The 16,005-nt window shown below is 34.6% G+C and overlaps 1 protein-coding gene across 9 annotated transcripts in view; it reads right to left on the bottom strand.

The window, feature by feature from the left end:
• FANCC (FA complementation group C) overlaps positions 1–16,005 on the bottom strand; it is a 53,340-nt gene that overhangs the window by 18,691 nt on the left and 18,644 nt on the right. For all 9 annotated transcript variants that reach the window (XM_034410095.2, XM_060690571.2, XM_087888253.1 and 6 more), the window contains 4 exons: positions 7,700–7,819; positions 6,270–6,334; positions 4,588–4,749; positions 2,544–2,700 (listed from right to left, as the gene is read on the bottom strand). In XM_034410095.2, the coding sequence (XP_034265986.1) occupies positions 2,544–2,700; positions 4,588–4,749; positions 6,270–6,334; positions 7,700–7,819 (504 nt within the window). The remainder of the gene's footprint in view (positions 1–2,543; positions 2,701–4,587; positions 4,750–6,269; positions 6,335–7,699; positions 7,820–16,005) is intronic.

The raw sequence follows: 16,005 nt of genomic DNA, 5'->3' as shown, positions 1-16,005 counted from the left end.
TTGAAGACAGGACAAGAAGCAATGGATGGAAACCAATCAAGGAAGGAACCAAATTAGAACCAAAGAGAAATTTCCTGATAGTTTGAACAATGAATCAATGGAACAATTTGCCTCCAGAAGTTGTGGGTTTTTAAGAAGAAGTTGGACAACCATTTGTCTGAAGTGGTATAGGGTTTCTGCTTGAGCAGGGAGTTGGACTAGAAGACCTCCAAAGTCCCTTCCAACTCTGTTATTCTATTTTGTTATTCTGGTACCAGGAAAGATTTCTTCCTAATCCTTTATTACAGCTACTGCTTCATCTCTAATTGACTAATCATTCACTAATTGATTCCCAATAATAACATTAGTAAATAATTACAAAGATGGTACAATTCATATTTGTCACAGGTTTTCTCTCAAGTTGCAATTTCTTAATCTAATTTTTCTCAGTTTTAGGGAACAGGAAATAACGGTATTTGGTGAACCCAGACATTGCCCTTTTGTACTTAAAAGATAGAAATTAACTTGGAAATCAAGCTAAAAGCTAACTCAGTAGTTATTATCAGCATGTGTGGGCCTGGGGTATTTTAAATTCAGCCAAATTATTTAATTCATTTTTATTCTATTTTAAATTTTTGTATTTATGTGTTTTATCCTGTGGCTGTTCACCGCCCTGAGTCCTTCGGGAGTAGGGCGGTATAGAAATTTAAATAAATAAATAAAAGATAAATAAATAAATAAATTGTTGGCAATATGTTCACACAATGCAAAGTGAATAAACCACTGTTTTAGGTGTCCACTGTCATTCATTTGAAATATATAGTGTGACCAACTCCCCACAGGAAAATTAATATTTAGAGGTTAGTTGTTCTATATCCAATATATGTGACACTTACAATTAGTTTTTGCAGTTTTGGTAACTAGAGAATTTTCATTATCAGTTTCACTCTTTCCAAAAGGATGGAAACATAAGAGCAGCACACAGTATAAGCCAGAAGTTACTAGACCATCACACTTTAATTATGTTTAGAACCCTAATTTAAAAGTGTTGTGTATTATATTTCTTCCATAATAAAACCTAGCAATGTTTCACTATCAAGAATAGATTTGAAAAGTTGTTGCTTTGAAATACTATTTAATGTGGCATCTTGCAAAACGATAAGGAATAACATTTGCTATATCACTTAGGCAACTTAATGAAAATACATTCTAAAACATTTATATAGTATCAATTATAATCATGTTTTCATATTAAATCATTTTAATTTCAATTATAAGCTTTGTTCTTTGTGTTTTTTGTTTTGTTATTTGTTAAAATGATGAAATACAAAAGGAAGGAAAACACATTAAATAGTGATCAAACAGTGAAAAGCAAATCCTAACTATGTGTTTAAATTATGTGTAATTTAAAAAGTTAAAAGTTATAAGCTTCCAGCTAATTAACAAGAATACATTACATGTACAAATATCTATATAAAATTATTTCAACTGTTATTTATCATTAAATCTGGACCATATAGCAACATATGTCATCTTCTCATTTTAAAATACAAAAACTTTTCAAAATCATTATTTACTATTCTGTCTTTCTGGACATGTTTACAATTTATCACATTCATACTGCTTTAGTTATACAATTTAATTTTATTTTAAAAGGTGTCCTTCTCCCCTATAGACTGCCCTCCCACCAGATATAAGAGATAAATCCTGACATTTAATATTTAGATATTTTTATAAGCATCATTCTTCAAATATGCATTTAGGGACTAAGGCAGAATGGGAGAACTATCTGAGTTTAGGATAATCTAATTGCTTTGATGTTATAAGGCTCTTTGTTTATAAAGCTATTTGCACTGAGCAACACAAAGAATTATGCTCTTTCTCCCAAGGAAGTTTTATGATTGGCTTAGCACATATGGTACATTTTGAGCACTCAGGTAGAAGAGTGTTTGGCAATTTAACTGTTTATTATACTATTAGCAAGAATAATTTTGGTAAGAGAAAAACCATGATGGGAAAGAAGGGGGAGAGCAATTTCTTGAGAAAGTATAAGAGATTCCTTACTTCCAATTCACTACTCCCCTTTCCATGTTTTCCTTTAATTGAATGAACTGGATTTTGGTGTCTGCCTCTCAAAATCTACTAAATTCCAGAATTAGCCAATCAGAGTTTGAGTTTTCCTTTCTTTGTTAAAGTTTATTCTAAGATTTACTTACCATATGATATTGGGTTCTTAAGAATTGAAATAAGATGCAATTGAGAATTGTAGCCTGACATCTTTACCAATAATAACTGCATCCCCAGATTAAAATTGCCACAATGTTCAATACATAGCTCACTGGAGTTTATGTAAATTGGTCAACAAAACTAAAGAGGAGATGCAAATTTCTGGATGGTTTGCACCTAAAGATAAGAGTTTGTGAATCTGTGAAATACTTCAGTGCCTTTTGAACATGAAGAAATTAAAGTTATAATAATGGGGACAGCAACATTGACTTGAGAGGTGGTAGGTGCTCTAGAGCCCACGTGTTGAGTTTTCAATACTTGCAGCAGACTATACTCACCAATAAAGAATCTTTTATCACACATGCCATCTCTTGCATTGACCTTGTTTGACTGGATATTAATTGTTCAATATTTTGTAGTATTGCCTTCTCCAGACTAGGAAGGTGACGAAGCCATAATTGCAGAACAGCAGTTTCAGATAATGAGATATTTTTCCTGTATTAAAAAAGGAGTCGAGATTTCTGTATATATTTCACTAACATGTTGTGCAATTCTTGCCTTTCTTCCTATTTTTATTATCTCTGTGTCCAAAGAGAAATGTTCTTTTAGTGTCTTTTGCTACAAGTGATATTTTTGAATTACATTCCAAATTGGGAGGAATGATATGGTGCTTTTGAATACAATTTATACAGCCACTGGACTTCACATCATCCTATTTAAAATATCAATCTTTAAGAAAACAATGGCATAGTTTGCTTCTCAGCATTTCAAAACAAAGATGAAATCCATATCAAAGAGCTAAGTAATTAATACAATGGAAACTTTGCTTGGTAAGAAAATCAAAGTATGGCCAGAAACAAGTCCTCTGCATTTTTTTCTTACTATGGAACAAAAGATGTTATCAATGGTCTGAAAGCTATCCATTCTTTCTCCAGAATTAACATACTATTAAAACTCGAGTAACTACTGAAAACTCCTGGTTTTTTTCTCCATGAACTTTCCCTGATCATTAGTCAGCAAAGTTTCCTTTGTTTTCTGTTCCTCTATCATTACTATTAGGTACAGTTTATTTCTACATATTTAGGGATTTCCCCCAATTTAGCATGGTATCTCACTGGCTCAAGGTTGACTCACTTTCCATCCTTCCGAGGTCGATAAAATGAGTACCAAGGTTATTGGGGGCAATATGCTGACTCTGTAAATCGCTTAGAGTGGACTGTAAAGCACTGTGAAGCGGTATAGCAATAGCATATACGATCTACTGTGTGCATGCTACACTTTTGCAAAAGATACATACATACATACATACATACATATACATATCCTTTTCATCTAGCACATCCCCCATTAACCAAAGAGATAAGCTGTGGAAGAGAAACAGCAGGAGGAACTAATCATTTTAGAGCAGTAGTAAATAATCAGGGAGTTCTCCAAATATATTTGATAATTACTTCCATCATCCCCAGGCAGTGGAGCCACTGATCATGGTGGCTGGTGATAATGCTACGTTTAGTTTAACATCCTGGAATATCCTAGATTGAAGACAACTTCCCTAAAAACTTACTTTTTTCAATTAGCTGGGCTGGCCTGATTCCATGTTGGTTTTAAAGTTTGATACTGATTTTTAATTGAAATGTATTAAATTATGGGCCAAATTTCATTTAATTATTTTTAAAATTATTTTAACTTTTGTGTACAAATGTTTTTATTTTGGCTGTTCACCGCCCTGAGTCTGCAAGAAGGGCGGTATACAAATCTAATAAAAGATAAAGATAAAGATAAAATATGAGTGTGCAAAACAATAACTCTATTTAACTCTGAACAAAATCTAAAATAAAATGTGAATTTGCTACTGTATTGTATTATGATGTAGAGATTTCTACTCTTTCCTAGAAAAAGAAAATACATGCAGCATGTTATTATAAGTGGCCAAAAGGCACATCTCTACTGAATATATGGATAAGACTAATATTTTGTGTAAGGCTGACATCTTTCAAAAGTATCATCTAAATCATCATTACAAAAAACATCACAGCAGTGGCAAACAAGTTATTTTACAAATAAAACACATTTTGTAAATTTCTCAATTTACAAAATGATTTCTCAATTTACAAAATGAAATCCATCTGTAGAAACAGATTTCCAACATTTGCATCTATTATGCAGAACACAGAAAAGTTCATCAAATGAGGGAATAATCAAATAATTTATGAAAAAACTAAGCAAAATCCATGTCTGAGAACTTGTCCTAAACTATTAATAGATCACAATAGATTCTTAGTCCAGCACAGATATATAAAATTAATTTTCAACAGACAGGGTTATTGAATTAGCATTCCTGTTACCAGCCAAGAAAATCTTCTTATTTTGGACTCTACTTACCGTAGTATAGCCTCATTCACTGCTTCTAAAAACTGAGAGTGAAGCACTTCTTGTGGTCCATGATCATGATAGTTAAGGAGAGCTTCAAGAAGTGGTTTTATATCAGGCAGAGTTATAAGAGGTACGCAGAGAAGAGACATGGAGGTTACTCGACAAGAGATGCTGTAGAAACAAAATTATACCTCTTACAAAGATGAAGAACTGCCCAGTCACTAGGAGTTTGGGCAGTATATAAACATATTTTTTAAAAAATATTTAAATTGTTCATTAAATACAGATTGTCAAGAAGTTCTATTTACAAAGTGGCAAACTTATAGCACATAACAAGTCCCTATGTACTAAGTTCTTCACAAGGCTGCCAGATTTTGTGTGCAGTATGCAAAATCAAGTAGATTAACTAAGAGCAAATGAACGTGCCTGAGCATAGAGAGCCAATTTTGGCTCAGGCTCAGCATTAACCATTGGTTACTTTTTAACTTTTTTTTTTATACTTTGGTGTATACATGCCATGTCAGCTCCTGTATTATATTCTCAGGTTTGACAAGGGTCTGTAGGAGAAATTTATAATCCTGAAATCCCTTTTGGATAATTTTATAATTTTATCTATTTTTGTATTTGAACTTAATTTTGTTAAAGTTTATATTGCTAGGATTGCTCATTTTAATTTATTTTCTCATTTATCTTACATGCGTAGCCTGAGCAAGCACCCTAGCATTTTTACGATTTAATACTGTCTTTTAGACAAAATGCTTTGTTTGTATACATCTTTCCTATTTAGCTTGATAGTGTTAATTTACCAATTCACTTAGGCTGGTTCATGATTGCAATAAGCCTATCTAGTAGTGAGCTCTAAACTTCAATCTTTTCCTGCTAGTAGAAGGCTGACCTAACTAGAAACATTCATAATAAGGAAAAATAAGGATTTTAGTCCAATGTATCTGGAGGCATTATGTCAGGATGTTTCTATATGGCAAACATGGCAAGCCTAAGTCTCCAAGTCTCCCACCCCGCAAACCACTTTTGATCAGTTGCTGAAAACTGCCATTTTGAGCTGGGGAAACACTCAACATTGTTTAATATTAATATTATTTTAAAAATAAGTCTTTTAACACTAGTATCTGTGAAGAGGAAGGGAGAGTTAGGAAGAGGAAGAAGCAGTCAGTGCTTATTGAAAAGGGCTAGGGCTTCAACCAATGGATTGTAGCCACCATCTTGATTATTTTTACTCCCATGGATGCCTTTGCTGTCAAAAAACTATTGAAATTCTCCAAAAATTGCTGGCCATATGTACTATAGCGCTAAAAATATTAAGTATGGGTCCTGACATGCCACATAGGCAATACTACAGTAAAAAACAACAACAACAACAAGGCAGACAATCCATCTGAAACCAGGAGATAAAGAAAAGTCCAAATGACAAAGCTGTATCTGCCTTTTCAATGGTAAAACTGGCAAAAAATAAAACACCTAGGACCACAAAGCAGTTTGAAGACTTTCTTTGAGCTCTGTTTTTACATTATTTGTAACAGATCATTTCTATAAATAATGTGTTCCTCAATCAAACGATGCTTATGGATAGTTTGGAATATGTCCATGCAATGTTAATAAGTTTCAGTCTTAAGTATCTTTCCCTAGAGCTTTATTCACACTAGTTACTTAGTTCTACTAATATTAATACCTACTTTTGTTGACTGTTAAATCCATTAACCTGGGTTCTGCTGAGTTCCGTCACTAACGATGAGACTATCTGTTAAATAAAGCATGTAATTATCAACTTAAAATAATATAGAAAATCATCCAGTAATCAGTGATATTTTCTTCCTGTTGAATTTGCACTTCCAGGTAAATGAACGATGTATTTGTTGAGACCTATGGACTGAAAGATGTGAAAGTAATTTCTCCAAATTTATTTTATATCAATGAAACAATTCAAAATATGCAAGCTTCCATAAATTTAATCCAATTAAAATAAACCAATGGTTAGGAACAAAGTTTGATTGAAAAGGCAGACTGAAATATTCCAAGTGTTTAAACATACTTTACTTACTGTTACGGTAACTAGAGAAAAATAGTTTTTATTTATTGTTTATTTATTTATTGGTTCGATTTATATGCCGCCCTTTTCCGGAGACTCAGGGCGGCTTACAATGCGTTAAGCAATAGCCTTCATACTTTTGTATATACCTGCTTAGTGGGGCTTTCGGCCTCCCCAAGCGGTGTTCTTTTTATACAAAGTCAGCTTATTGCCCCCACAATCCGGGTCCTCATTTTACCTACCTCGAAAGGATGGAAGGCTGGGCCAACCTTGAGCCTGGTGAGATTTGAACTTGCAGTAATTGCAGACAGCTGGTGCTACTTAACAGCACTTTAGTCTGCTGCGCCACCAAGGCTCTTTTGCAAGTTTTCTTTCATTCTTCTAAGAGTGAAAGCTACTTTTGTTTTCTCTTTTTAAATTCTAGTTCTAACAGTGTCCTATGAAGTCATATGAAGCAATATTTACATCTAATTTCATTATTACTATTATGACTATTAATCATGTAATAATACAGTATATTTTGATGTTTTGATGGGATATATCAATCTTCAGTATTTACATATTTAAGTGGTTCACCAGAAAACAAGCATAATAAAAAGCTAACTATATATAGAAAATAGGGAAATTGTGCATGGTTTAAAACCACGTTAAATCCAATTTGGTTTTCATTCTAGTTCCATTCATTGCTTTGTCTTGGCCTTTCTCATTTTGGCTACAGAAATTACCCTCTAGGCAAGAAAAACTGGAATGGAAATAAAGAACTTGCTCTACAATCATTCCCATTATATTCTTTACAAAGAGACAGCTATTATCAAACATATTTAGCAAACCAGCTGTTTGCTAGATAGGAACTGCTGGCTGATCTTTTATGCTGTAAGTCAAAGCAGCCACATTCCTCCATTTCATAAACTTGTAGGAATTAGTACTTTATGTTGTTCATGAGAATTAATGACAACTGCCAATACTGTAGATGCCTGACAACTTGGAGGAAGATGGTAGTTCTTCTCTACATGTGTCAAAATCAGGGGTAAATGAAGATTCACTTTGCCAAATTGCCAACTTATACAAAATACTCACATTTTCAATAAGTTTAGAGTAGTAATCTACTGATGTGAAGCCAAGAGTTGAAATAAACTTATTAGTATCAGTATCATGATTTCCCAGTCCACAAAATGACAGCAGATGGCACAATGTCTTCTAGAGGGAACATGTCAACAGAGGAAATAATTAAAATAAATATATTCTACCAAAAGTTAATTTTATCTTATGTGAAAATGGAGAAAGGATATGTCCTGTTATAGTAACAATAATGTGACCTCTATATCTAAAATATAAAAAGGCATGTTTGACTTAATAGAAAACAGGAATCTACTGAAAGAAACTAGCACAAATATCCATACATTCATAATAATAATAAATTACCTGCTTTGAACAGATTCATTGATTCAGACAAATATACACTTTTGCCATAAAGAATAAAAGTAGAGAAATGTTTTTAAAAGAATTTAAAAAGAATTTAAAAGTACAATAGAAAACCATTAATAGCAACATCCAACTCTTATTTATTCTGATTTTTTTGTGGAATATTAGTTTGGCAGGTTGTATTTCATAGATGTACTTGACAATTATAAAGTATATATTTTCTACAGAATAGTTATTTTACTGCCACCTAGTGGCATACCTATAAAAACTGCAACACTTTTTTAAATGTTTGAATTTTTAACGTCATAGTGACAAAAAGTTAAATGGCAATGTACAAATCTGATAAATAGATAAAATAAATTAAGTAATCTGTTAATTCTATAGCAAAACCCATTATTCAGTATGGAAAAATTGTGTTTATTTATATGTGAAACATAAATAATATAAATAAGGCACACATAGAAGTTACTTTCCCTCTGAAGTGGTACCTATTTATCTACTTGAATTTGCATGCTTTCAGATTGCTAGATTGGCAGCAGCTGGGGCAAGAGCTCCCCCTGTCAAGTGGTATAGGTGGAATGCTGGAGGTAATATCACTCTTTGCTTAATTTCACATACATGATGTACAGGTAGTCCTGCAACTACAACCAGGATTGCACTCTCTAAGCAACATGGTTATAAAGGTGACATCATATGACTGCATTGCTGAGTGACAGCAATCCCAGCTATCCTAGTTGCCATACTATTAAGCAGGAAGATGTGGGAATCTCAGGTAGGGAATGCAGGAATTATGCATGAGCTTGCTGCAGAGAAGCATTAGGAAGTGTAGCTGGCACTAGGGACCATAGGCAGTCTGGCTGGCACGGGTCATGGGCAGGCAAGCCAGCATAGGCTGCAAGTGGGCCAATGGGGGCTGCAGGTGAGTGCGCATCATGGAGTACGGCTGGTCATGGGACGTTTGCTAAGGAATACAAGATCCCTGGGATTTCATACTAATGTAGTGTATATAGTGGGGTTGCTTGGAAAAAGTGGCAGAAATAACTTACAGGTCCAACTTTTGATTTTTCCTGCTGGCTTCCTGATTGACTTTGTCTTGTGGGAAGCTGACTGGAAAGATACCTCTCATTCAGTGTCATCATAATTTTGAATGATTAATGAATAAGTGGTCATGAATTGAGGACTACCTACAAATATTTTGACTGAACATGCTGTTTTTGTTTGCTACTTACTACGTTGAATGAATACGTAATTTTGGTTTCTGCTGAGATTCAGTGTGTATGTGTGTGTGCATGTATATGCATTCTGTTCATTGTATAGCTTGTGTCTTTGAAGATGATGTCTTCATCTTCAAAGACACCAGCTACACAATCAACAGAACAAAAGAGGACTCAGAGTGCACATGGACACAAATTCAGTAAGACATCATCAAAGTAATTCAATTATTATTATTACCTTTTCCACAAAAACATCTGCGTTGATAGCTTGCTCTGATCTGGTCGGTTCTCCTGTGATTTTTAACTTTTGAGTGCATTTCAGAAACAAGGAGTAACTCTGGTTAATTGGCTCTTAAGAGTTTTTTATGTTGTTGTATCATTTATTCATAACTGTACTCTATGCCCTGCACTCTAGTGCCTTCTTGCTTATGGAGATTTCAGTGCTCATTAAAAATTCACACACACACACAAAATGTTTTATACTGTTAAATATGTGTGCTCGTGCATACCATTTATACTCTTGTGAACTGTTGATGCAGTCCATGGGTGCATTTAGCTTCAAAGGCACGTTTGAAGTTATTGGTTTGACTTGTTTCCTAGGGTTCTTTTATCCCTGTAGCATTTCAAGGGTAAAAAGAAGTTGTTTTGCTGAGTAAGGGTGTGTCTGTGATCCATAAATACTCTTGTTCTGTGTGCTGTTCAGAACTCCTAAAGATGTAAATCAGAGATTTCTTGTATTTCCCAGTGTGAATTGCCTTTGAATTGCCTGAAATTCATTTAACATTTTTGAACAGAATGTACCTATCAGATATGAGCTGTGGCTGTTGAGGGCAGGTTGAGGCATTCTAAGAACAAAACTGATTGCATTTACATGAAAGGCAAGAAGTCATGAAAGATAATATGCATAGATGCTGCATGACTATATAAATTGAATAAATAAATGACTTCATGGATGTCCCATCTATTGTTCTGGCACTGTCCTCACCCAATGCACCCCACCCTACACAATAAGAAGGCTCCTGCTAAAGCAGCAGATAGAAGGCATGAGGAGGAGAGCTTTCAGCCAATCAAACAATTGCATCCTTTCCTGGATCAAAAGGTGTGGAAGTAAGTCACTTACTTCCTTGTCATCTTTTGATTAGCCTACATGCAGTCCTTGCTTAACAACTGCTCTGTTTTGTGACCATTCAAAGTTACAGCAGTGCTAACAAAGTAACTTTACTACTTTTAGTATTGTTTTTCTTCTGTGGTCAGATTTTTTTATGAGGGGTTTTTTATGAGGGGTTTGTTCTGAATCCTATTTAGTTTTCTGATAAGAGGCTTGTTCTGAATCCCAGTTTCCCACAATCCAAATATCTGAAACAATTTAAGATTTTCTGCCAAAACAAGGGACAATAAATTATTTTCAATTTTTGTTTCTATTACACCATAATTGGCCTGAAAAAGGTAAAAAAAAATAACCTTTCTAGAATACAATATTGCTTTATATATATGAAAGATCTGCTAAAGTAGGGCTATGTTTGATACTGAACAATTGAGAGTGATTAATGGATTGTGTCATTCATCTGCTTTCTCTCTTTTCTTCTTTCTCTTATTTTTTCTTCCTTATTGTTCTTCTTTCTCCCCCTACTTAAGAGGCAAAACCATGGTGTAGGTTTTTTAATTTAAGCAGTGATTTGTGGAGGGGACAGACACAATGGCTTCCTGCCGATGACAATTTCATACTCAGGTTTGTAGTCTGGATGTTATTTAAAAGTTTTTGAAGCCAGACATTCAGCTGAAGTGACCTCATGAGCAGTTATTTAGATTCTTGAGAGATAAAGCTTCCATTTGGTCAGATTTTGTTCCATTCCAGTCCCCCTTAATTTCAGGATTTTTGTTTTTGTTTTGTTTTGTACAACATGGACAAGAAATATTCAAGGATTCAGGAACAAAAACAGGCAAACCTATCAACACAAATACTCTCAGCTGCTGCTCTGCACTAGCCACCAGATGTTATCTATTTATTCATTCTATTTTATAGATTTATAGCCCATATTTCTTCAGGGAGCTCAGGGTAGCATATTTAGTACAGTCTCCCTACAAAATTTATCCCTCAACAAGCCTGTAAGGTAAACTGAGCACAGATATTATGACTGGACCAAAGACCTTCACAGAATTTTCATAACTGACAGCAAATGTGAATCTCTGTTCCCCAATCCAATTCTAAAATGTTAGCTATTACATTATCACACCATTCTGGCCTGCAGTTTCATTATTCTGAACTCAAATCACTGTGACTATACACAGACTACGTTCGTTCTCTCTCTCTCTCTCTCCCCCTCACACACACACACACACACACACACACACAGAGAGAGAGAGAGAGAGAGAGAGAGAGAGAGAGAGAGAGAGAGAGAGAGAGAGAGAGAGAGAGAGAGAGAGAGAGAGACCAGGCAGTTTTAGCCCTTCCAGGAATGTTAGAATGAATATTTTCTAGACTAATTAAATAAAGCTTCAGAATAAAACCAAAACAAGTTCCTTAATATTTAAATCAGAGACTGCTTTTCTTGTTCAATTCATTGCACTGTAAAATTTAAAGTAATAACAAGACTTTAAACATTAAGACAAAATATGAACCGTTCTATAGCATTTATTAAAAAATAAACTGCTAATGTTGCAAGGGCAAAAGTAGTTACTTATTTAAAAAAAAATATCATGAAGAAAATGTTAACTAACAGTAGATGGTTTATTTCAAAAAGGTTCATTTCCTTCCCCAAGTCTATCTTGTATAAAAGCTACTGGCAAAATTGAGGAGCCTAAGTTAGCCTCAATTTCTCCTAAATAAGTTAGGGGAAAACGCCCTTAAAAAAAAAACCTTAGGAGATCTTTGGAACTTTGTCTACTTTTATACTGTTGCAATTTGTAGTCCAAAAAGCACTGACAATTCTCTGCATACTTTGACCACCCACATTATGGGAAGCACTATGATTAAAGTGAACCTGGCATTCCAATATTGAATAGTGTAGTCTGCTCCATGTTATCATTATTATATTTGCAGTCCTCTTTTAATCACTTTCATGTGTTGCAGCTATTCAATCTACACAGTCCAACCTGGAAAGAACTGAACATTCTTATTTTGAGTGTGTGATCTGTACATATGCACTCACATTTTGACACAGAACTAGAAACTGTGTATTTAATTTCTTATAAAGACAAAAAAAATTCCTAACTTTATGCCAAACGGTATTTATTAAAAAATGTATTTAAAAACAGTAAAACAGTGGCTTCAAACCAAATAAGAAATATACTGAAGGAATATAGGATGAGAAGGAAACAGGGGTAGAGGAAAACACTAGGGGGAATATTCCAGCACTTAAACTTTTATAGTTACATAAAATTTATTGACTAACTGGAATGACTACTAAGAGAGACAGTTCTTAGAAAGGCGAAACCAAATGATAGGTACTTCCAGATGAGTGTGAGAATGACTGCTAACAAATACCCTGTTTCCCCTAAAATAAGACATCCCCTGATAATAAGCCCAATCGGGCTTTTGAGCGCATGCGCTAAAATAAGCCTCTCCCTGAAAATAAGTCCTCCCCGAAAATATTTAAACGCAGAACTGGAAATCAGGTAAGATGGCATGAGGAGCCCCATCTTGCTCCACGTGCCCCAAAATAATAAGACCTCCCCAAAAATAAAACTAAGTGCTTATTTCGGGGTTAAAAAAATATAAAACAGGGTCTTATTTTCGGGAAAACATGGTAATAAAAATGGCTTTTATTTCAAGACAGATATTGGTAACATTTTACCGATGAGACTTGGTCTCCTGGCTAGCTGAAAGGGTTGGGAAGGGGCAAAGCCAAAGTTTTCCATCCATTAACAGATCTGAAAGATTAGGGGATTATTAAATTCTGAGAATTCCTGCCCTTCCCTCAAAACACCAACATCTACCAAAACCTGGTATTATTTCCTTCTGGCTTGCTGATGGACCTAGCTTCAACCATTAATTTTGCCCATGGAAGCTTAGTGTATCTACTTTCACTTTCGTTTTCATGTATTTGAGTCAACAATGATGCCGTCAAACATCAACTATAAGAGCAGTGGTTAGAATGCAGTACTGCAGACTACTTCTGCTGACTGCCAGCTACCTGCAATTCAGCAGTTCGAATCTCACCAGGCTCAAGGTTGATTCGACCTTCCAACCTTCCAAGGTCAGTAAAACGAGGATCCAGATTGTTGGAGGCAATATACTGACTCTGTAAATCACTTAGAGAGGACTGTAAAGCACTGTGAAGCAGTATATAAGTCTAAATGCTAGCACTATTGCAATTTTTATACTTAATTTTTGTCACACGGGGTACCTAAGCACCCACACAAATGGTTCTGGGGAGGGGACAGTTGTACTTCATTCTTTTGCTTTAAAGTTGGTATGAATGAATGAAATTGAATTCTAGTCCAAGCAGGTTGGAAAATGAGGCTGAGGAATAAGATGTTTTTAACAGGGAGAAATGTAAGATTTCTATTTAGGGAGAAACAACTATGTAATTACCCACTATACATTGCTTTAAAGACGTAAAATCCATAGCTGTTTTTCAATAAGCCGTTCCTTGTATGGTGCTTGGCAAGTTTGCAGTTTTTGCTAATCGTCCCTGAGACATCACTTAAAAAATGATAAACGTTTCCCCTGCCAGTCGTGTCCGACTCTAGGGAGCAGTGCTCATCTCCTATTCACTGCCAAAGAGGCAGCATTGTCCAAAGACATTTCCTTGACCATATGCCCAGCATAACTATACACCACAGATGCACGGAATGCTGAACATAAACTATTCATAAATGCTGGGAAGTGTAGGTATAATTCAACATCATTTAGTATTTTGTTTTACTTTTAGTAATTTTCATTGCTAGTGCTAGCTTTATAGGACATAGATGATACTGAATTTTGAAAACTGATCATATGAATGTATGGGTTGTTTATACTGTCTTTGTTGTAAGCCGCCCAGAGTCCTCAGAGAGTTGGGAGGTATAGAAATACGAATAATAAATAAATAAATAAATGAAGAATTTTCTTTCCCTACAATAAAATTATTTATGCTATCCATTCCCACTTGATGTGCATAAGATTATTAACTTGTATTTTTTTATTATAAGGTTGAGTTTGCTGTACAACTTTTGTTTCACAATTTAAGAAACTGTCTAGGTGTTCATTTGTTCTTATCCCAACACAAGCAGAGCAAAGAGTCGCTCCAAAAATAATCTATTAGTAAAATACATCAAATAACTTATTAAGAGTTCTTCCCCAATAACAATAGTAATCGAGACCATTGCTCAAATCATAACTATCCTATTAGTAATGTAAGTAGATGTAATTGAAACAGAAGTTAGAGTTCTATGCACACAACTATTCTCAAAAAAATTGGCTGCACTGATACCTAATAGGCCTTGCCTGAGGTAAATCTGTTACTGTGAGACACTTTATTTATAGAATTGTACCAGTTCTGTTGTTTCACAAGACCGTAAAAATCATTTTATTGAGGCAGACATTCAAAGCTTGATGGTTTTTCTACTTTGATATTTTTAAAACCAGGTGTGGATTTAATGATGTTTTGTTCTATGAACTGCCATTGTGTTTTTTAAATATTACTTTATCCATGATTAAAAATGAGCCATGAATTTACACTTTTTAAATAGATTTGATTCAACATTAACAAAATAAAAATTGATATTTCTAAATAAATTCTAGCCACTAGAACGCTAAATGAAAAGTACTGAAAAGAATTATAGTGGATTGGTATGGTGGATTTTCTTTCCATTGAAAACCACAAGATAAATTAGTTTTAAATAGTTTCAGTTTTCTGAAAAACAGCACAACTCATATTGCATGATGCCAAGTATTCATTCAAGGTAGGCCAGATGGTGATTAATGTGGAAATTATATCATTTTCATTAACAGAGTGGTTTTACCAGGTCATGGTTGATTTCATGGGTTAGTAACCTGCAAGTATTTTATCTTTCTTCACTACATCTGGCAAGTAGATGAACAAATGGACGTGGACTAAGTTTTGTAGCTCTTCCAAGACCAGGAAGTATGGTTTTGAAAGTATGAATCATAGTTTTTAGTTAGTTAGTTTTCAAAATTCAAGGTAAAAGGAATTATAAAATTTCAGTAACTTCCAAGTTTTAATTTCATTTTATGCAGGCAGATACAAACTTCACTTCGGTAAAAGAATTATGCCAGTTTTTCTAAAATCAAACCCCTCTATATGCCTTGAAAGTCTGCTTGAGAGCTGAATGGCCCTCTAGACAGAATGTGAGTGCCACAGTATAAGGTGGTAACTTGCACAATGTGGAGGGGGAGTGTTATGGAAGCAGAATTGCTTTCCAATTTGCGTAATATGCCCCATTAAAGTTATTTCTCTTGGGTCTGTCTACAGAAATATTGTGAATTGCAGTAGGCCAGGGACAGAAAGTAGTTCCAACATATATGGCCAAGGCTACCCAATCAGAAATGGCTCAGGTTTTCACGTCTGTCATGTCAAACATATACATATGGAATCTGTATTCTCTTCTTATAGTGATGGTGACCTGAGAGTGGAAGGGCAACTACACAGTCTTGGACAAATAATTCCCTGGTCAGTTTTAGACTGACAGTTGCTACAAACCTTGCTCTGATGGAAGACCACCTAATATTGTACAAAATAGGATAGTTTTGATATAGGTAATTTTCTAAAGGTACTAGGGGAATCAAGTAATCATCACACAAAT

The sequence above is a fragment of the Pantherophis guttatus genome, chromosome 2, assembly GCF_059756535.1.
Source record: "Pantherophis guttatus breed Tessera chromosome 2, ASM5975653v1, whole genome shotgun sequence".
NCBI lineage: Eukaryota > Metazoa > Chordata > Lepidosauria > Squamata > Colubridae > Pantherophis > Pantherophis guttatus.
The sequence above is the reverse complement of the archived record's forward strand: the minus strand, read 5'-3'. Positions and strand labels throughout refer to the sequence as shown.